Raw genomic sequence first — 23,687 nt, 5'->3', positions numbered from 1 at the left:
GGATTATTTTGTGCAATCCTTAGCACGTTAAAACTAACAAACTTCTACATGACATAAAAAGGACTGAAACGTGATTGGCATATATGTCATATGTGGACAAAGAACTGAGATGTTAGGTCTATCTGTAATATGTGGACACATAACTCAGATCTGTTAGGTCTCTCTGTTGTTACTATTGTAGGGTTTAACACCATTTTTCAGCACACGATAGGCTATACATTGCGGCCAGAATTAATGGTGGAGGAAGAACCCGGGAAAACCCAGGAAATAACCACCGATATCATCTTACTAGCGTTTCGTTTCATGTAAGTCATATTAAATTTATAATAAAGCTTTATCAAGTTCATAATCATCGAGACCTTGTCTATGCTGAACGGGTGCACACGTGTTCCATACAATTAGAGAGAGAGAGAGCAAGAAATTCATGTACATTTATTAAAGAAAATGCAATACCTAAAACGTTATTTGCTGAAACGATTTATATACACAACTACATATATGTTTTATTCAAAGTGGGACAAAAGAACGAGTTTGATATTGCGCGGGAATATGGCAAGTTTGTATCAAATGAGTTCCTTCCCGCGACTCGGAACAAACACGTGTTTTTTATTGATTAAATATTCCCTTTTATTCACAGCTTCCTTTCAATTTGTTAAGGTTTGTAATGAATGCATCTGGTATTTTTCTTAAAAACATTGTGCAACTCATGTAAAATTCCCATTTACCTAACAGGGGCTTGGCCTAGATATATACTGTGCAGATGCATCGTGGGTCTGTCTGCATTGCATATATGATATTACTATTTAGCTTGACAAGATAAAGTGCCTGCTCTCTCTCTATCTCTCTCTCTCTCTCGTTTGATGCCACTTTGTACAACAGTTCATCTGAGAACTTGTCATCGAATGTTCTGCCCAAACTGCTGTTGATCACCTTAAATAACTATAATTTCTCGGGAGTAGATACAGGGATATGCCCACAAACAGCTCGTCACTGACGCTACTTACGATGTTCTCTTATTATCCTCATTTTCACAAAATACGATTGGCATTCATTTCTTAAAAAATACAAATGAAAAATACTGGAAAAATTTAAAATGTATAGCAATAAATTATTCCTCATATTTTATAAGTGGACTCTTATTGAATATTTGAAGTTGTACAAATAGTTCGAAGTAGGATTTGCTATAAGGAACCTTTAGGTGTGCGATACGGAAACAGAGACCAAATACCTATATCGAACGCTATATAAATCATACGATTAAATGGGTATATAATTGAATAAAGTTTCCAGCATGATTTTTTCACAAATACGAACCTACATTATTATTTACAGAAATAATCTTGGTTTGTGTCTTTTTCCTTTTGTAGACCCATGCCTTTCTGGATAAGAATCTATTTTTCATTTCTTTTTTTATGGGGTGGAGTTGATGAAAATGCTTTCCCAACATCAATTTGCAAGCAGTCATCTGGTAAGATATGGACATGTAGAAGACGTGACTGGATTCACAAGCCAAAGACGTTTAGTAGCATGTCTTGCTTATTTGTAAGGATGGTATGCTTACATATTCGTGGTACTTATATAGCAGGATAGCTTTAACGATTTAGCTATAAACATTTTAGTAACTTCAACACGTTTTCATTGAGTTCCCAAATAATATTGAACCATGCATTATTAATGGAGACAGTTGTTTCACATACTTAAACTTTTTTATCTATAAATTTTTCAAATGTAATATCTCTCTGTATTGTTTCATATTTCTTCATTATGTATATTTATTGCAACTAAAACCTTACACAGTCTTTATCAGAGAATAGTTTCGAGTTAACTAATTGTATATATATATATATATATATATATATATATATATATATATATATATATATAGCTTTATACCATGAACAGTTAATTCTATGTTTCCATTTAAAAGACAAGAAAGACAATTCAAAGAAAATCAGTCTGGGTTTCAAACAGTTTCTATATTACAGCGACAGCCTTAAAAGCAATGTCAACTGGACCAAGTGTCTTAAACTTTAGATAGATTCCGACTAAAAACGAGACGAAATATTTTTCTTCCACAAGAAAAAACGCAAGAGTTCACAAATGAACTGAACGGAATCTAATCGAAAGCCACAAGAATCTATTTTAAATCTACCTGATTTTAGCAGAAAAGCAACAGATTCCATACGGCTTCTGGTCAATATCAGGTGAATATTCTGTGCTGATACTGTACTGGAAACTATGAACGCTTTTTATCAAGTTGTTGATTTTATCAAGGGGCTGTACACGCATTTCAGCATTTCTTTGGACTTGCATGTCAACACTTATATCTTATATTTAAACGAAAACCAGAGCATTAAACACATAAACAATTTTTTCTTCTCTTAATATTGATGATTGGTGACTTTCTATTGTACCATGCTATTCCAAAGAAGAAAGGTGTCCAGAGGAAAACAGAATCAGAGTAATAGTTTAGGATTTTAAGCACACACTTGAAATACCTAATGAATTGTTCGTAATAATTTGCAAAATGAAGACAATCTCTAATTTATTTATACATAAAGTAAAACATTCAACCATTTACAATACAAAATATAATTTTAATATTTGATGTGATGAAATATATGGAAAGTCAGAAAACTCACACGCTTATGTTAAAGACTGGAAGAGAAAAAATGTGCAACACTCAGAATTACCTTTCAATCACAAGCATTGAAAACTCAAATAATCTGAAACAACACATTGGGAATGGAAAATTGATTACAAGTTGAATTACATTTCTGCCGAAAAATAAATAAATATAGATTACAGTGTTTTAATCAATGAATTTAAAACTCCCTGATGAATGATGTTAAAATGTCATTTACATACTGCCGATTGACCGAATATTTCTTGCTCACAATTTTGAACATGCGCCTAAGAATTCTACAAACTGAAAAAAAAATATTCAAGCTGAAGAAATATTTTAATTCTTAATACACTTTTTATTTATTTGTATCTGTTTATTTTTGTGTTAATTTTCATTTCACAGTTTCAATAATAATAATAATAATAATAATAATAATAATAATAATAATAATAAAAATAACAATACTAGTATCATATTGGTATATAGGTGAACTAGATAAGATGGATCTTATATTGTCAAACTGGGAACTAGAAGGAACAACACTTTTTAAGATAGGCACGACGTACTTGCCAAAATCAGCAATGATGATTATTTACAACAGTTATCTCCCATTTGTGTTCAGTAAGAAGGTGTCTTTGGATCAGAAATGCTTTCATTCACTAAATCAAAGCTACCGCGATAGACTATACTGCTTTCCTCCCCATCCAAATGTAGGGGACGCCACAGCATGCCGGCCGAATCTTTGTTCCAGATGTATCCATTGTATTCATTCGTCTGAGACGACGTGATAATGTTCAAAGATGGGAATGACCTTAGTTGCGGACTCCTTTTATGTGTCTTTGATGAAATCATCCTTTACAAAAGAACACAGAATTGTATTATATTATATTATATTATATTATATTATATTATATTATATTATATTATTATATGTTGATTTATGACTGTAAACTATACTTTGTAATTAAATTATCAGATCAATCTTCGATTGTATTCAGCGCATTTAAGATATCTACTATTAAATACATATTTTACACAAATGAACTTCTCAATTTTTTGCAAGAAATATTGAATAAATTGTAAACATATACCAAATGTTGCATAGTTTAGATAGAAAGCAAAACATTGAAATATTTTGCATGAGAATGTTTTTCAGCCATTCAATTGTACCTTTCTTTAATGTCGCGTTTCTATATGATCTTTCAACATAATATATTTATCAACGAATAAGGATGTTTATAAATTTATATTTGAGGGAGACGTGCAACTTAAGAGGACCACTTTCCACTCAGCCATTGTCATCTTTCAGAATTGTATAGCTAATTGTGGATGGTTTTAAGAAGGAATAGTTTATTAAATGTTCAGGTAAATGTCTACCATCTTCAGGTAAATGTCTATCATCTTCAGGTAAATGTCTACCATCTTCAGGTAAATGTCTACCATCTTCTGGTACATGTCTACCAACGAATTCAATTCGATTGGATTACCTCCATGTTCACCACAGAAACGACATCGAAACCTCCTCTAAAACAGTCGTTTTGTCATTACTTTCATATCTCCTTTCCACACATAAAGCCTTGCAAAATAATTAAATCACAAATGATTGAAAACCATGATCGTATGCAGGCTACCTAGTCACATATGAAAAAAGCGTGAAAGGGAATGTAAAGCACTCACAGATGTCTCGCATTCACAAATTTACGACATAAGGACTCCATATTGTGCTTGAGATATTTTTTTTCTTAAATCGGAACATTCTATGCATACTTGTAAAAGTATGCGGAATGAGTATACCTCATATAGAACAAAATCGCAGAGATGAGCTCACATTGTACCAGTCGCTTATATAACACACATATATAAACTATAGACATCTCCCGAATGATGAGCATCAAATAAAGTGCATATAATGTCAGTGTCCACTGGCTGGAGAGCACATTCCTGTCGAGTGCATAGCGTACATTGTCTTACCATTTGGTTTCATGAAAGAAAATCTTCCCAAGCCAGGCCAGTACATTATTATTGATTGTAACTATACTATATTCTTCTCCGTGCAACGGTTCTTTAGATATTTTAACTTTTTATATCAGAGGCTTTTAACAAACATCGTAAAACCGCGCGCAATAAACTACAACTTCTTTGCGGGTACAAAGTTTTGTTACAGTACAAATATTTAAAGAAGAAGCGTGGAACCAGTTCTTTAAAAATTCTATTTGGTTCGCCGTTCAAATAACTAAGGTCCAAGGAATTCAAAGACCATTTGTAAGAGCAGAAACCGGTCTACATCAAAGTTAGATACTTTTCTAAAAGTATGCAAAGCAGTTTTAAACCAAATTTCTGAGCAGGAGCTTGCCAGGAAGGAATTGTATATAAATGAAGATCAATACTTCTGCCTATCGGGGGAGGAAATATTTCAACTTGGAAGACATATTTGTGGTTGTACACGAACACGTGGGACAGTCAAAGTTTCCATGACAACCAAAGGGTTCAACACGAAGGGTTGGAAACACTCGGTTAGTCAGTTTGCGTGGGCAACAACGCTTCAGAATTTGTGAATGAGGCTGCATCAATTTGTCAGCATCTGCTTACCAACGACCTTATGAACCCGGGGTCGTTTTGCACACTGATGCACACATTTACGTAAGGAATTTTCGATGATGCTAACAATTGTGGATTAGGAGTAATGGTGAGTCCCCCAAAACGTATCAGACGAGACAATAAACAAAGGCAACTTGTGAATAAGCATCAGATCCCGCACTGAACATGGATGCATTATACAAATGGATCGAAACACACACAAGTTTCTATTTTTCGTACATGGATAAGGTTCTTATTCAAAAGGATTGAATAGAATTAACGCATGATGCATTTCAGTATTTTCTTCCGTGGATGGCCTTCTTAAAAATTGATGAAACATTTGTACAAACCGACAATGCTGACTAAATTGACAATATTAATGTTGGACTTGTCTACAAGGTCATTATGAAGTGGTTCAGCAGCTAGCTCACGATATTTCATCGATGTAAAAGAACCTGAGGCATATTTTAGCAACGTTGATAGTGCCATCATTCTCCGATTCACCAGATACACAGACTAGTATGCACCATCCGCTCTCTCATCTTTGATATTATAACAAGGATAAATTCGTGCATGCAGATCGATTCTAATAAACCATTAGAAGGTTACGACAGTAGAAGGACATGCTGGAACGCCGCTATAATTGCGTCACTAACAATTACAATACTGAATTCGCTCAGCCTTGAGTAAAACTTAGTGGCACGTTTTCGCGTGCGATTATTCTCAGTCACATATGTGCATTTTGCAAAAATGCTCTGAAAGATATATTTGGTGCCAAACGCACGGTTGCATTATGCCAAAAGGATGACAACAATAATAAAAGTTGGCATGACGGCGTATTTCATTATGGTAAGTTGACTTGTAGAAAATAAAATAGTGGATGACTATGGTGATTCCGTCAATGGCTGCAGAAACACGTGTGTTGTCGTTATGAATTCTGGAGGTATATCACCGCCATAATTTCACACACGTACCACAGGCTCAGCAGAAAACGAGGGTCAGCAATTTCATGGCAAATGACGACCTTACATGGATAGCTCAGGTATGTGGCTTTCTAATAAAAAAACAGTTTACTGGTTAATAGTGTCTGAAGCTTCGGTGCGGTCAACTGATCATCAGGAGCCCTCCGAAGAAATTAAGCCTGACATTGGGCCGGGATCAAACTGTTGACACATGTCTGCAGATTTTCCAGAAAGGCATCACTACAATGTACCCAACGTACTACTTTTTGATGGGCCACCGGGACCTCTAATATTTATGGCTGACATACACTTTTATTCGCATGTAACAATCTTGCAATAGTACGAGACGGTCCCAGTACGATTACTAAGCTACTCAATGGCTATCGATGATACAATAATTAGCATAGCTGAGTTAGAGACGTCATGGATGAAACAGAAAACCACCGATGATTTCATGCACAGATACACAAATGAAGCGTTAGCGGCCCAAAGCAAATATCTCATTTGCAGGAAAATTGAAGCAAATAATGATCAGTACATTTGGCTTCGAAAATCGTTTACTCGACTACGTTAGAAGCCTAATTCTGAGCAAAAATCATTGAAGATAGTCAATAGTATCCAGTGTGTTTGTAAAGGTTTTGCACAATGTGCAAATACGGAATTGTATGCACCGGCTGTAGCAGCGTTTTGGCGGTTTTATTGTTTTCATAGTTTATGCAACTAAAGTTTCCAGTTATTGTATTTGTAAAAGCGCAATAATTGAATGTCTCAAAAATGTATAATTTAATTCGAAATATTATTAAGAGCTATGTCATTTCACGCCAAATGATTGCGCTACGCAAAATTATTCACACTTGCGTTAGCATAACATTTTTGATGCCCTATCCCGCATTCACTTCCATTTGACTATCGGGTTAAAAGTAGTAAAGTCATTTGGTATAGAAGCATGTTGACCTATTTAAGATTCCGAAATCCGAAGCGCCCATTTTGTGGTACTACTTGTTTGCAAAAGAACAGGTTCAACTTGTATCATACCTGTATGCTACATCGATTACGATGACAGTCAATTTATGTTTCAACTTAAAACTTGGATTGTGAAAATCGCAAATAAGAAACAATGAATAACGATTGGACATATGAGCGATAGAAAAATTTGGAGTCACCTATAGTGATCAAGGCCTCTTAAACTGGTTCAGATAAGGTAATGCTTGCTCATACTTTTTTGTGGCGTTTTTTCTTATATTTTTAAAAATTACTTTGAATTACAAATCTATTTTCGCTACATGTCCACTGTTATTAGAAATGTTTAGAGCTTTTGCAAAATATATTCAGATGTCCAGTTAAAATATGGATAATATATGTTTTGATAGATAACACAATCCTTCTACTCACCGTATGCGTACTAACGTAAACACAACAACTCCAAGAAGAAGCAAACCTCCTCCAGCCAGTCCTCCCACCAGGGCAGCACCTGCAAATGAAAAATTACATATTCTTAAGTTTAAATAAAAGTATGCTGCATATTAACGCGGCAAATCTTTACTAGGAATGGTAGGGCTTCATTTACAGAAAAACTGAGAATTTCCTGCTTGTTAAATTCTTACGAATTTACTATTTTTGAACAGTCTAGTCTGTCGGTTCAATTCTTACGAACTTAGCAGATTGAGTCACTTCTTTACTTCCTTAGTTTCCATGAATGTTTGCTTAACATTTGCTAATTTTTACGAAACTACAAAGATTGCAGGTCACGGCTCCGATGGCTTAGTGGTTGGAGCGTACACCTTTGATGCGGGAGGTTGCTGGTTCGAACCCCGACTGAGTCATACCAAAGACTTAAAACAAACGTTTCTAACAACTGCCTCGCTTGGCGCTCAGCATTAAGAGGTTACTGTTAGGACTGGTCGACCTGGTGTCAGAATAATGTGACTGGGTGGGACACATCACTAAAAACTATCACTCTGCAGACATCGTAGGGATATGACAAAAGTTGTAAAAGCTACTTCAAAAATTCAAACACACACACACACATACACACACACAAACTTGCGCATAAAACAGGCATACATTGAGTAGTTTCATCATACCTACTACACAGTTGTCATTTAGGACATCAATTGAGTATTCTGAGTATTCTGAAACGTCAGTTGCTATATTTCATGTAAACTTATCTATATACTGTCTAGAAAAAAGTCCCCATTTCCGGTTATCTTTCCAACACTTTCGGAGCAGATATGTCAATATACTTTTTCATTTTTGGGATATAATCTTTGTTGGGGATTCCAACTCCAGGTGTTATGCAAAATGGGAACCAACTAATTTAAACAAACAGAAGTTTGAGGAAGATAAAACGCTGTTTGGCACAGTGAGATCTATTTGCACTGAAAACTATTCGGAAGATATCTTATTTGCGATTTTTAAGCAGCTATGGTTCAGAAATACTTCACATAAACACAATAGACCGTAAGAAAGTCAACGCTACTTGAATATTTTGTAAACATGGACCGGACAGTGCTTTTAACATTCAACTCGTCTGATCCAGATGTCGTGCAGGATCCATTTGTAATTTTCTCATTGATGTTTCGTTGTCCTTAGTGTTACTTTAATATAAATGGTAGGTGTGACATTTAATGGGGAGACAAGAGTTTATGTGGCATGTTTCAATAGATCTAAAACAAATGATCATATTCGTTCCATCTGATACGCAGATTTAACTTTGGAATGAAGTTTTGTGTTGAAATAAAGTAAATTCAAATTGAGCCAGAAATTTTACATACTTCTCACGGCATTATCGTCTCCCTGAAATTCGTTTCGGCTATTGCTATCGTTCTGCACTGTGGTGGTCAAGGTTGGTATTTTCTCTGTGTGAGCTGATGCATTAATTGCCTCTTTTGTTGTATATGTTGATTTCATTGCTGAAATTGTTGTCCTTGTTGTTACTGTTGTTGATGAATCAATACTGCTAACATCTATAAGGAATATATATTTATTATTGCGTTTACTGCATAAATAATTATCCGAATAACGGAACGGAGTATATTAAAACAAAGATTAGACAAAGATTAGAAAAAGATTAGTGTCTTGTGTTTGGTTATGATATATAACTAGCATTTTACCGGTGAAAACACATTTATTCGTAATTAGATTTAGAAACTTGTGCGATTGCGATTGCGTTTGCACTTATGGAAGGAACTATTGATATTAGTTACAATTTCACTAATGTAGACTATAAACTATAAATGAATTATAATGTTAATTTTATTTTTAAAATAAAACACCGATGACATTGATTAAATCGTTTCTGTAGTTGTTGATATGAAAGAGTTGGCAGCTGTGAACTTTGTGCTTGTGTTGATTCTAGTTAAAAAAAAACAGAGAACGCTAAAGAAGTATCAGATTCGGTAAGTTGTTTACTTGACGCTGACGATCTTTGCAATATGTCAGTGACTGCTGTTATATCCGGGTCCTTAGAATGTTCCGAAACTCTCAAAGACATACTTGAAGCTGTACTTGGTGTTGAATATGTGATTGCGTTTGCACTGGAAAACATTGCAGAAATTGTGGCTGTTTCATTTGTCATTGTAGAAGAATTACTTTTGTGTTCTGATGTAATGTTTATATGCATTGTTGTTGATGTTAGCTTAGCTACGGCCACAGTGGATTTAGAAATTACCGATGACTGCAATATTGTAGTAAAGGTTGATGTATAAACATTCGGCAATGTTGTGGCAACGGTTGTCATACTTATTGTGCTTGGTGTAGTTGATCCATCTGCTGAATCGGTTTCTGTTTTCAGCGTGGAGACACTTGACATATTCCACAGCATTGATGATCGAACTGTTGATACTGAAGTAACGGGTGGATACGTTGGGAATTGTTTACTTGTTATAACACTCAAAAATGTCGACGTTCCTCTAGAAGTACTGTAATCGGGAGAATTTGTACTTGTTGTTGTTGCTAGCGTGTGCATTTCGTTATTGACTGGTGTGCTCCCTAGAACTGTAGAATAATTGTCAAGAGTAGTAGGCTTGCTAGCTGTTGAACTTGGCGGTGACTGTTTAATTCTGGTTGTACTTGTTGGAATTGTTGAAACTGTTGATAGTTTGTCTGTAATTGTAGAGGAACTGGTGGAATACCTGCTGTTTAATTCTGGTGAATTTTGTGTACTTGTGGTTGTTGTTGGATTAGTTGAATGATTAATAAAGTCGGGTACTTCACTCGATGTCTTTATGGGCATCAATGATAGCGATGTTGAAGGAGTTGAAATCGGAGTTGATATATAAATTGTTGACGATTCTTCTGTTACAGTCGATACATTCGGTGTGCTTGATGTGTATGGTTCTTGTACCGATTTATCTTTGGTAGTTAATGTGAAAGCGGTTAACATATATGACTCACTTGTTACTCTAGATGACATTGATGGTTGTGTGGATGCCTTTGTACTCTCCGAAATTGAGGAAATAGTAGAAGACTCCGAAGGGTTGGTTGTTCTGTGTCCTGTAGCAGTGGATGGTTCAGAAATTGTTACAGGCGCACTCGTGTACAAATGTGAAGCAGAAGATATAAGAATGGGAGAGGTTCTTTCGGCAGTTGTAGAATCTGCATATGGTGTACTTGATGTTGTCGTAACTGCCGTTGTGACACTATATAAGGTAGTATCTGCCGTTTGAACACTGGGAGTTTCGGGAACATTCGTTGATGAACTGACTGTTGAAACTGAAATAGGATAGGATTTATTCTAATCAAGAAACGGACAAAACATAAGCAAAAGGTTATATAGGATCATCATAGTCATCGAATGTAGTGAAAGTGGATTTCCACAGCGTATTTACGCTCTCATTGCTTCTTCTGTTAAATTTAAGCCCCACAATAATAGTGAAGTGGGACACCCTAGGGACAATGGGACTTTAGTGTTAGAAAAGGGTATATCCACTCTGGGAACAATGGCAATTTGACATGGAACATTTATCATGGAGTGTACGAGGAATTCAACATAGGATGGGTTCGTATAGGGACAATAAGAATGGAACAGGAGGGGTGACGTCACTGTACTGGACATTGGAAACAATGTTGCAAGTGGCTGACCTCAGTCGGGCGAAACGGGGATAGCGGGGGAAGAAAGAAAAAACCTATAATGCTTGGCAGGACTTGACATATAGCTTTATATAATGCCTTGCAGTGAAGGATATATAATTTCTTTATAGACATTGACAAACAAACAAACAAAGAAACAAATACATCAATATGGCAAGAGAGTAAATCTTTTTGAGGCAATGGAGTGACCCTGAAAAGAGCTTTTATGTTTCTTCTTCTTTGTTTAATTTCTTCTTTTTCTCCACCAACTTCCTATTTTCTCTCTTACAATTTTCGCTTTCTTCTTCCTTTCATTCTCCTTCTCCTCCTTCTTTATCTTCTTGTTTTTCTCCTATTTTTCTATTTTTCATGCCATCTTTTCATATGTTCTTTGTCTTCTTCGTCCTCCTTCTCCTCCTTTTCCTTTTTAGGTAGTTCCTTTAATAGTTCCATCCCTTTCTTCAAATTCTTGATCTCCATGCCTAGTCTGTACCGGCTTTAAGCTATATACTGCATCATAACCAACGATCCTCCACCATTCCTATGCTATCCACCACTTCTTGCAATTTAAGCATCATGTTGACGTGATTGCTTGACATGGCTGATTATTCAATGTTGAATGGCGCGAATGACAATTAACTGCAATTCAGATCGTTGTTGATGCTGTTAAGGGATTGGGTGGATTCAGTTATACGCCATTGATGGGTGCTTTGGTAACTAATGGGGCTACCACTACCACTACCGATGACTTTAGCCATTACAGACCTCTGCCTATCTACATCAAAGGGTATTCCTACGTTGGAAAAGATGGGCCCATTGATATTACAGTCCAGTTTGAGGTTCAGTATCATTACAAGGTAGACTTTAAAACACGCTGTGTAGGTACCTATCAGTTCAACAAGTTGGAGAAGCCGCCAGAAGAATGGGCTACTCAGATGTACTTGGATCGTATTCCATTTTTAGGACACTCCTTTACTGAATTTGCTTTGAAAGGAGCTCTTCATCCAGGGCCCAACCCACCGCCTGTTCAAGGGGATCGACAATCTTACCAGGATGATTTCATATTTCAAGCACTGTCCCACCATAGAGATTCAGCATATACTGGGGATGATTATATGGTAGTGAGTGATCATGATCGAACTATACGTAAACGACCCATTTAAGATCCGAAAGTCAACAGTACAACATCTCCACCTAAACGTCGTCAACTATGACCATTTTAACCAACTCCATGCCTATGGGAGAATTCTTAACCCGGACAATACAGACTGGTTAGAGACAGTCCCGCAACGTGGGTATATTCGAGTCTTTCGTAATGCTCAAGGACAATTGGATTGTAAAAATGTTTTAATTGCTGTTAATTGGAGCTGGGCTCATGAAGTTCACTATGTGTCCCGTTTACAAATGCCATTTATTAGCTGGATTTATGACAGAAATGGTCAACTAGCACCGCCTACCATCCCGTGCGGATTAAGAAAGGAAGCTCGTCTCATAAACGAGTATCAAGACCAGTACCGCCAAAGTATGCAGTTATACCCACTCGCTGCCCCCTCTCCATACCATCTATCAGTTGTTTTAAATATAGGAACTCTATGCGGTTGCTAGGTATTAGAGTGCTGGACCTCGTACCGGAGGTATGTACTGAGCATGCAGAAGGCGGGAAATCTCATTTCCTGGCGTGAAAATACGTAAGCAGAAATTACGCAGCGACGCTGACAGAAATCATTTCACTGCTAGAATTCAATGAGAATGGACGGAATCCAGTGGAGGAATTTCTACGAGACAGTTATTTATCCCAAGTGATGAAAGAAAACGGCCCAGGAGTCGCAGAGGGGGAATCACGCAGAAACCACGGGAACAAATTATGCAAACCTAGTTAACTCGCAGTCCCACTACAACCCAAAGAGAAGACAAACACCAACAGCTGATTGAGCCAACAATAACAACTCCAGGGGCCCTGTCTAATGTTTTGACTGCCCGGGCTAGACCAGATCACGTTCTGGTATACAAACAACAACAACAACAACAACAACACCAAAAGTATTGTTGCATAAACTCCTAAAAGCAGGATTCCACCAGAAATTATCACATCTACTCCTACACTAATGCAGCACGATTACCCCAAGGCACTCAAAGATGTACAGTTGCAACTAAGTGCCATAAATGTACCTAGTACTACCGTCATAGAAGAAACAATTTAGGAATCTGATGACGAGCAAGAAGAGGCGACAGAAAAAGAACAAGAACAAGTAGAGGGAGAGGAGGAAAGCGATCCAGATATCACGAGGCTTTATAACTTGCAATGAACGAGACAGTTGTTGACCTCAAAAAAGCAGGAAATTTAATTAATGCAGTCTCTTATTTGGTGTGAAAGTCTCTCAAGACTATGAAACCCTGGCCTTAACAATTGCATTTTGGTAGACGCATCATCTGCACCTTCTACAATAAAGCTTTCGAGCAACACCCGATGTTGACCCTGATTGAAGCTGCGCTGTTAAAATAAATTACATGTGTTCGAGGCATTCCCTACTCAGTGGTACAAACAAACTCAGACGGCTGCAGATATATGTAAAGAAGAAACCAGTTGGAATACCTTCTAACCAGCTGCCTTTAACAGCCCTTTTTAGGGTTACCAATCAAATTACATCCTACTAAGGGATTCCATATTGGCTTGGAATCCGAATTTGATCAAAACACATCGCTGATTTGATCCTTTATTCGTCATTTAAAATTTAAAATCTTATACCTAATATTGACAAAACATTTCATGTCGCTTAGACAATACTTAGAATAGAGCATTACAGTTTTAAATTATGTACACTAAGTACTCATACTATTTAGTCAGAAAATAGGAACATTGTTTATACTATATTGCGTGACTCTAATTACAATTGTGGCTAGCACAATTGGTTATAGGGAATCCCAATAATTATATAACTGGGAAAATTTGAATTATGCTAGGATTTGACGTTTCAGGCACGTTCCGGCTGGTGTATCCCTTCCTTTCATTTCGGACATTACAAAAGATGAGTATGTGGGCCGCTTCCCACTGGGCATGACGTCATCAATATCATGACCAATCACAATGGACGTCTCAAACTCCAGTGATAGACTACTGGAATACAAACGTGTGTGTGTGGTGGGTCAATTCCCACTCATAATGGCCTTCAATAAAGGTTGAACATGACTTAATTTTCCCTCGATCTGTCTGCTAAATTAAACATCACTCCTTGAGTGAACAATTGCATTGGGATATGATTCTCACTCCTTCCCCCACAAATAATTAAACTTCCTGCTATGCAGCCATTAAACAGTTGCACATGCCCTTGCGGGTGAACTCGACTCAGATAGATAGATAGATAGATAGATAGATAGATAGATAGATAGATAGATGGATGGATAGATAGATATATAGATAGACAGACAGATATATAACAGATAGATAGATAGAGAGATAGATAGATAGATAGATAGATAGATAGACAGACAGATATATGACAGACAGACAGATAGATAGATAGATAGATAGATAGATTAGCGCCATTCAGATAGATGGATAGATTAGCGCCATTCAACATTGAATAATCAGCCATGGAAAGCAATCACGTCAACAAACTACCTAAGTTGCAAGAAGTCTTGGATAGCATATGAATGGTGGAGGAAATGTTGGTTTGGATGCAGTATGGAGCTTATAGCCGGCACAGACTAAGCATGGAGATCAATAATTTGAAGAAAGGGAAATGAATATTACAGAAACTAAGAGGAGGATAAAGAACAAATTCAAAGATGGCATGAAAAAATATACAAAGAAGAGGAAAATGAGAAAAGGAAGAAGGATGAGAAAGAGAATGAGGAAAATGAAAGGAAATTAAAGAAAAAGAAGAAGAATGTAGGAGAATAAATAAGAAGTTGGCGGAGGAAAAGAAGAAATTAGATAAAGAAGAAGAAACCCAAAGGCCCTTTTCAGGGCCAGTCCCATAATGATGTATTTGTTTGTTTGTCTGTTTATTTGTTTCTTTGTCTATGTCTATAAAGAAGTTATAACTTCCGCACCGACAGGCGTTATATAAAGTCATATGTCCCGCCCCGCCAAGGGTTATAGCTTTTTTTCTGCTGTCCCTGTTTCACCCGATTGAGGTCAGCCACTTGCAACATTATTGCCAATGTCCAGTACCATGACGTCACCCCACCTGTTCCATTCTTATTGTCTCTATATAAACCCAACCTATGTTAAATTCCCCATTCACTCCACGTTAAATTTCCCATGTTAAATTCCCATTGTCCCCAGAGTGGATATACTCTTTTTTAACAATAAAGTCCCATTGTCAAAAGGGTGTCCCATTTCGCTACTCACAATTGCTAAAAAATGGTTTCTTCTGTTTAATAATCGTATGATAAATGACCACGTTTGTTTCTATGTGATATAATAGCATTAATACATTATCCGAAGTCCCATAACTTATGTCTTAGCATATACAAATATTGTGTCATCAACGATGCACGTTACCTCAAAGTGGTGCATGTATATAAAGTGTAAACTAATTATAATGAAAGGCCCCGAGTGGCCTAAAGCGCTCACCGTTAGGGATCACTGCCATCTCACCTCTGTCTTTGTGGGTTCAAGTCTCGGGTTCGGCCTATATGGGTATGTAAGAAAGCTTGCCAGTAGCTTCTCTTGAGTCGGTGGTTGTTTCCGGGGCTTTCCCGGGTTCTTCCTCCGCCATTAATACTGGCCGCCATGTATAACCTATATTGTGCTGAAAAATGGCGTTAAACCCCACAACAACAACAACAACAACAACAATTATAATGACAGGTAACCGGCACTTTTGTAAGGAATCAAAACGCAAATTACAGAAGAGCCCGTGTTGCAAGTTCATATTCTGGGCAGTAAAGTTTAATATTGACATGGATAAGTGTTTGATTTAATAAATACTAAATGCTGACAATTGCAAGGCACACTGTCAACCTTACAAAACCAAGTTCTGGGTATATATTTTGAACTGGTGCTGCTATGGTCTGTATCTTAAACAGCATACGTTACGTTTCATGAAGATGTATGTTTGCTTTAGCCTTGTGAACTATATATCACACTTTGAATTTGATACTTTACAACATTAAGTCTCACCAGTGCAATTAATCGATCCTGTGCTAAGAGTCATTGTACCCTCGGGACATTTGATACAGCTTTCCATGCCTTCATCAGTTTGAAAAAACCCAGCTGGACACGGGTAACACAATCCACTTTGACCATATTGTCCAGCTGAACAAGGAACTGTAGTATAAAATGTGGAAATAAAATGAAAACCATCAAAAAATGTTATATAGTACACTTAGAATGTGGAACAAATGAAGTGAATCCTATAAATAGAAACAACTGAAACCCATAAAACAATGTTACACTTAAGCATATCACTGTTATTACGTTAATTATTGTGACTCAACTTAAGCATATCTCTGTTATTACGTTAATTATTGTGACTCAACTTAAGCAAAGCACTGCCAGTAAGTTAACTATTGTGATTGAATGTAAGCATACCCCTGTCAGTGAGTTAACTCTTTTCATTGAACTTAAGCATACCTCTGTCAGTGAGTTAACAATTTAACTATTATGATCGAACTTTGGCATACCGCTGTCATTAAGTAAATTATTGTCATGAACTTAGGCATACCACTGTCAGTGAGTTACATATTGTTATTGTACTTCAGCATACCTCTGACAGCGAGCTAACTATTTTGATTGTACTTAGACATCCCACTGTCAGTGAGTTAACTATTGGGATTGAACTCAGGCATAGCGTGTGTGTGTGTGTGTGTGTGTGTGTGTGTGTGTGTGTGATTTGGATTTTTAACGTAGCTTTAACAATTTTTCAGTCATATCGCTACGATGTCTGCAGTGTGGCAGTTTTTAGTGATGTGTAGCACTAGGGCATCATGCCGCAGACATGTGGCATGATGTCCCAGCCAGTCACATTATCCTGACACCGGGCCGACCAGTCCTAACACTAACCTCTTAATGCTGAGCGCCAATCGAGGCAGCTGTTAGTACCATTTTTGTAAGTCTTTGGTATGACTCGGCCGGGCATCGAACCCACGACCTCCCGCATCCGAGGCGGACACTCTAACCACTGGGCCACCGGAGCGGTCTCTCAGGCATAATACTGTCAGTAACTTAACTATTGTGATTAATAGTATGAACATCATCTGTCTTCTTCATTAACTAGATGGATTGGTCTAAAGCAGCGTTATCAACTGTATGATCTTGTTTCAGCACAGCGTAATTAACTACTTTGACTCAAGTGGGGCAGTGTGATTAATTAGGTGGATTCGTCTGAGGGCAAATTATTACCTTAAATAAAAGAAAGAATGGCCGTTGTATGAGGAATAAATAATGTGATTGAAAGCAAGAATGCCTATGTAGACGTGATTAATTATTGCGATAAAATGCAAGAATATATTCTGCCTGCATGATTAATAACTGCGATTCAGCTCACAAATATCTATGTTAACGTGTTTAAACTACTGTGCTTTAGCTCACGAATATCTACGGTTAGAGTCAAAACATCCCCATTAAAGAACATAAGAGTCAAAACATCCCCATTAAAGAACATGAGAGTCAAAACATCCCAATTAAAGAACATGTTTTAAAAATAAGATTCTCAATAGTGCCAAATATAGGATGCGGTTCTTTGAACTCTTTAATGACAGTGAATAATGATTTAACTTCGTGATCAAGAAGGTATTTTTGCATACATGATAAAATTATATGGGTGCAAATTTATTTACGATAGTTTCTCTTATTGTTGAAACATTAGTATTGTTGTGTAAGTTGGTTCCAAGCTGAAACGAAATGACAACACTGTTGTTTATATTTATTTAGGCAGTGCATTTTGATACATTTTCTTACCGCGGTTTTAATCTGAGATTACTGGATGGCTAAAATGTATCCACAGCTACAACCACTCAACATACATACATAAAACGCATGTCATAATATTACAACGCTTATTAGGTAATTAAAGCAGTCTACGCCGAGTGGCTAATTAGATAAACAGGTCTGACTATGCTAATTGAGTGACTCAGTGACTAATTGGGTAATCAGGTCCGACTACGCTAATTGAGTGACTGAGTGACTAATTGGGTAATCAGGTCCGACTACGTTAATTGAATGACTGAGTGGCTAATTGGGTAATCAGGTCCGACTACGCTAATTGAGTGACTGAGTGACTAATTGGGTAATCAGGTCCGACCACGTTAATTGAATGACTGAGTGGTTAAAGCAGTCTACGCCGAGTGGCTAATTGGGTAATCAGGTCCGACTACGCTAATTGAGAGACTGAGTGGCTAATTGGGTAATCAGGTCCGACTACGCTAATTGAGTGACTGAGTGGCTAATTGGGTAATCAGGTTCGGCAGATTTGAGTGACTAATTAGGTAAGTGTCTGTTAACGTTAACTGAGTGACTAATTGAGTAATCAGGTCTGTCAACGCTACCTGAGTGACTAATTGGTCAGTCAACTCTACATGAAAGAGTAATACGTAAAAGCGAATATAAGGGAATCTACAAACCACAGTCAGTTGCATTAGTTGATCCTTTTCCAACTGTAGTCAAGCCCGAAGCACATACTGTACAATTAAGTTTAGCAGGTAGGTCCTGAAAACTTCCCTTTTCACAAGGAATACATTTGGAGTTGTTGGAATATCTCGTTCCCATTGGACAGGAAACTATATTAATAAATAATTGCAATTTATTATATAAATAAAGTTCAAATAACAAAGGTTTCCCTCTCATCAGTAAATATCAGTATTTTCATCTATCGATCGTCCATCAGTCTATATATATATATCTTGTTTTGAAGGATTGCTTTAAATATATATATATATATATATATATATATATATATATATATATATATATATATATATATATATATATATATATATATATATATGTATGTTTGTGTGTGTATGAGTGTTTGTGTGTGTGTGTGTGCGTGCTTGAGTGTGGATACCTTAATATGTATTGAATCAGCACACAAGCATTCCTACATAAAAGAGAAAGCTATAAATCAAAGAAATATCCTAATTTTGAAATAATTGTCCATTTATACTAACAAGTACTTTAGTTATATATTTATTAATACTTTAACACCAATTCTACGTTCTTATGTTTGCAAGTTAGTTTTGTATATGTTTTAAAACCGTACTCATTCAACGTGTCTTTAATTCCTGAGATTAATTATACTCTCATGTCAAAATTGAAACTTAATAATGAATAATAATAATTAAGATCAATGACTTAAGAATTGGCATTATGTACAAAAGTCTTACCACAGATTCCATTATCTGATACGTATCCTTCAGTACACTCCAGACTTCCAATAGTTTGAGAGGAATTTGAGTCAATAGAATAGGACACACCATCTACAACCATTGTCATTAATGTATCGGTGTTGTTCGCAAGTATTTGTGCAGTAGTTTCCATCTCCGTAAATGCTGTGATGTATTCTGCTAGTCCCTTGCTCACTTTGATTTGAAGAAGAGAATATATATATATATATATATATATATATATATATATATATATATATATATATATATATATATATATATATTTCTCTCAAGAAGTTACTTAAACCTAATATTCTATACATTGGAACAAAACATCATCATTAAAATATATGAACTATAGAATGAAGTTGAATGAACGCATTTGTCATTTGGAACCTAAACTATCTTATACAAGCACGAGAATATATATATATATATATATATATATATATATATAGAGAGAGAGAGAGAGAGAGAGAGACAGAGAGACAGACAGACAGACAGACAGATAGAGATATGGAGAGATAGGTCGGTGGATAGATGGGCGGACAGACAGACAGAATGATAGACAGATAGATATAATTTACAACTGGTTGATTTAATTGTCCTGCTTTTTAGGTTAGTGCTGAAAACGATACATTTAGAAATATATGTCACTGACTCACCTATTCTAGAACTATAAAATTGCTCCAACTCTAAGTCATTCTGTGATAGAGCTGTTGAGAGTTTAATGTCAACTGTCACTGGTTGATTTGAATCAATGACATGTAAGCCACATCCGGAGACTTTTATGTTGACTTCACATGTTCCATTTTTTACACACTGCAAGGTGTCCATGTTTTCCATAACAGCTGCTTTTCCCCTCTCTGGATCATCGCAAGGGAATTTTGGGTACTTCACGGATGTAATGGATTCTATTTTTGAAGGCTTCTCTACTTCTGTAATATAATGCGACACAATATTGCTGTAGGCTTTGTTTGATGCATATTTCATTAATTTGTCAATTGTCTTTAAGTATTTAATTAACGTATACTTTTGACCAAGTATTTGTTTCAGTCTTGCTACTTAATTTGCCAGAATTTAAGAGGTCAGGAAAGTACTAAATTTATTTAATAAGAACAGAAGAATGCAAATTATTCAATACAGTTTCATACTTACTAGCTGGAGACATTAATACTTTTCGAGATTTTTTTAAAAAATTTAATTCTACCAATCAAGAGGTGTAGGTATCTTATCGAGCAATAATATCCATATTATCCCTATCCAATAATATCCATAATAACCCTATTCAATAATATCCATAATAACCCTATTCAATAATATCCATAATAACCCTATCCAATAATATCCATATTATCCCTATCCAATAATATCCATAATAACCCTGTTCAATAATATCCATAATAACCCTATTCAATAATATCCATAATAACCCTATTAAATAATATCCATAATAACCATATTCAATGATATCTGCAATATCCCTATCCAATAATAGCCTTAATATCCCTATCCAATAATATCCATAATATCCCAATCCAATAATATTCATAATAACCCTATTCAATAATATCCCTAATATCCATATCTTATAATATCTGCAATATCCCTGTCCAATAATATCCATAATATCCCTATACAATAATAGCCATAATATCCCAATCCAATAATATCCATAATATCCCTATTCAATAATATCCATTATATCCTTATCCAATAATATACCTAATATCCATATCCAATGATATCTGTAATATCCCTATCCAATAATGGTCTTAATATCCCTATGCAATTAATATCCATAATATCCCATTTCAATAATATCCATAATATCCTTATCCAATAATATCCATAATATCCCTATCCAATTAATATCCATAATATCCCATTTCAATAATATCTATAATAACCATATCCAATAATATCCATAATATCCATATCCAATAATATCTGCAATATCCCTATCCAATAATAGCCTTTGATTATTACCTCTTTCTGCATGGGTTCAAGTTTCAGGTTCGGCCTATGTGGGTATGTGAGAAAGCTTGCCAGTAGCTTCTCCTGAGTCGGTGGTTGTTTCCGGGGCTTTCCCGGGTTCTTCCTCCACCATTAATACTGGCCGCCATGTATAGCCTATCGTGTGCTGAAAAATGGCGTTAAACCATACAACAACAACAACAACAACAACACTGTATAGCAATTAGGCTATACTCAATACATCTTTCAAAGACACAGTCTTCTGTTCTTGGAATGTTTAAAATATTATAAGTATATATATATATATATATATATATATATATATATATATATATATATATATATATATATGTATATATATATATATATATATATATATATATATATATATATATATATATATATATATAGGTAGTTTGGATTGGAAATTGAACAGGTAGAAAAAGGAAATATTGTTCTACATATAATCGTTACTGGTGTTTTACCGCGTTTGCTGTCTAAGGTGTAAAATCTCAACACACTTAGAACATAGTACAACCCATAAATATCCATTAAACTTCGGGAAATAATTAACTTGCTAATCCAGATGGTCAATTAAGAGTTTAATGTTGCATTTTTTCCGAGTTTTTCGTGGTATAAACTTTAAGTTGCCGAATCGCATAGGAAATAACGCCTGAAAGGCGTTATGTAAGCTATAAGAGTCGGCAGCTGAAGTTTATACCACTATAAACTCAATTAAATCAACATTAAAGTTCTAATTGCAATTCTGTATAATTGCATTAATTCTTTTTAAAAAATATTTTTATGTTTTAATTTTTTGGTGCTTTTTTAAAGGTATTTTGTAGCAGTTTTAGAACTCTATCTGAGCTTGTGAATTCTTGTTTAGATCTTCTGCTATATAGCTATTCATGGCACAGAAGATTCGCTATCATTAGCGTCATAGCTGTGTCAACATCAAACAACCGATTCTACCAATGGCAGCTGATACAAGGTTTTGAACATTCCACATCATGGTTGTATTTTATCTAAGGTGGCACATATGTTCTGAGTAGAAGTTCAATATTCCTAGCAAAAGGATGTGTTCTTTTGTTGGACATGCAAATGACTCTTCGATTCGATACTATTATGGTCGAGTTCAGTGTGACTTCGCCTATTCATCATTGGTCAGACTCGTGAGTAACTAACTTTTATGTCCATAAATCTTTTTACAAATGAAATTAAGACTATCAGTAATTGGTTTTAATAATGGGCATCACGAGGAAAATGAAGTAAGACATCAACATTGACAGTTACGATAGGAGAATGGTGAGATATATATCCGAACGCACCCCCCACCCCAAAAAAAAGAAATTGTAACCATCACGGTTGGCGTCTTAAATTGTCTGCCTATGGGTCCAGTTGTTATAATGTTATTCTTTGAATCATTTCATTTGTAACCAGCCTCAGTGAATTAAAAATATCTAGCGTATATGCAATCGGTTTTCTCCATTTCTATATAAAATCTAGTCAAAGATATAATAATATATTTTCAGAAATATGCATGTTATTTGTTTTTGTTTTTTTCAAAATCAATTCATTAAATTTTTCAGGATATGATATAAACCGACCAACATTTATTTATATTTCATTTTAAAGGCATGCAGTGCGCATGCCTTCCTTTTGAGTATTTACATTGGTTAATTTGCACGTGATTCTGTTTATAGAGGTTGGTATAAAGTAGTTCCCCGTGCAGTTTATATAGAAATAAATGCAGATCATCCTGATCACATGGTTTCATGCTGACCACTGGAATTCTTCGTAACATTTACTACTGCAGTTGCAATTATGAGGTTTACGAGGTCTTTAACTCCATTTAGAAAGATAATGGTCATTAAAAGAATTGGTGTCTCTAAATTCATCATCATCATTACCTTCTCATCTAAATTCATCATCGTCATTACCTTCTCATCTAAATTCATCATTTTCATTACCTTCTCATTTAAATTCATCATCGTCATTACCTTCTCATCTAAATTCATCATCGTCATTACCTTCTAATCTAAATTCATCATTGTCATTATCTTCTCATCTAAATTCATCATCGTCATTACCTTCTCATCTAAATTCATCATCGTCATTACCTTCTCATCTAAATTCATCATTGT

At 35.6% G+C, this 23,687-nt stretch overlaps 1 protein-coding gene across 2 annotated transcripts in view; it reads right to left on the bottom strand.

Annotated features, from left to right (window-relative positions):
• Positions 1-2,528: 2,528 nt before the first annotated feature.
• LOC149775019 (uncharacterized) overlaps positions 2,529-23,687 on the bottom strand; it is a 75,604-nt gene continuing 54,445 nt past the window's right edge. Inside the window, exons 21-28 of one of the 2 annotated variants that reach the window (XM_089944536.1) lie at positions 20,232-20,504; positions 19,567-19,761; positions 18,805-18,960; positions 16,364-16,510; positions 10,561-10,878; positions 8,940-9,131; positions 7,558-7,636; positions 2,529-3,479 (exon numbers count right to left, since the gene is read on the bottom strand). In XM_089944536.1, coding sequence (XP_089800662.1) covers positions 3,245-3,479; positions 7,558-7,636; positions 8,940-9,131; positions 10,561-10,878; positions 16,364-16,510; positions 18,805-18,960; positions 19,567-19,761; positions 20,232-20,504 — 1,595 coding nt within the window. In that variant the 3' untranslated portion in view covers positions 2,529-3,244. The remainder of the gene's footprint in view (positions 3,480-7,557; positions 7,637-8,939; positions 9,132-10,560; positions 10,879-16,363; positions 16,511-18,804; positions 18,961-19,566; positions 19,762-20,231; positions 20,505-23,687) is intronic. The other variant, XM_089944537.1, reaches the window with a different exon arrangement.

Source organism: Sinohyriopsis cumingii, unplaced genomic scaffold (genome assembly GCF_028554795.1).
Source record: "Sinohyriopsis cumingii isolate HCF-2022 unplaced genomic scaffold, ASM2855479v2 utg000036l, whole genome shotgun sequence".
In the NCBI taxonomy this organism is placed as follows: domain Eukaryota; kingdom Metazoa; phylum Mollusca; class Bivalvia; order Unionida; family Unionidae; genus Sinohyriopsis; species Sinohyriopsis cumingii.
The sequence above is the reverse complement of the archived record's forward strand: the minus strand, read 5'-3'. Positions and strand labels throughout refer to the sequence as shown.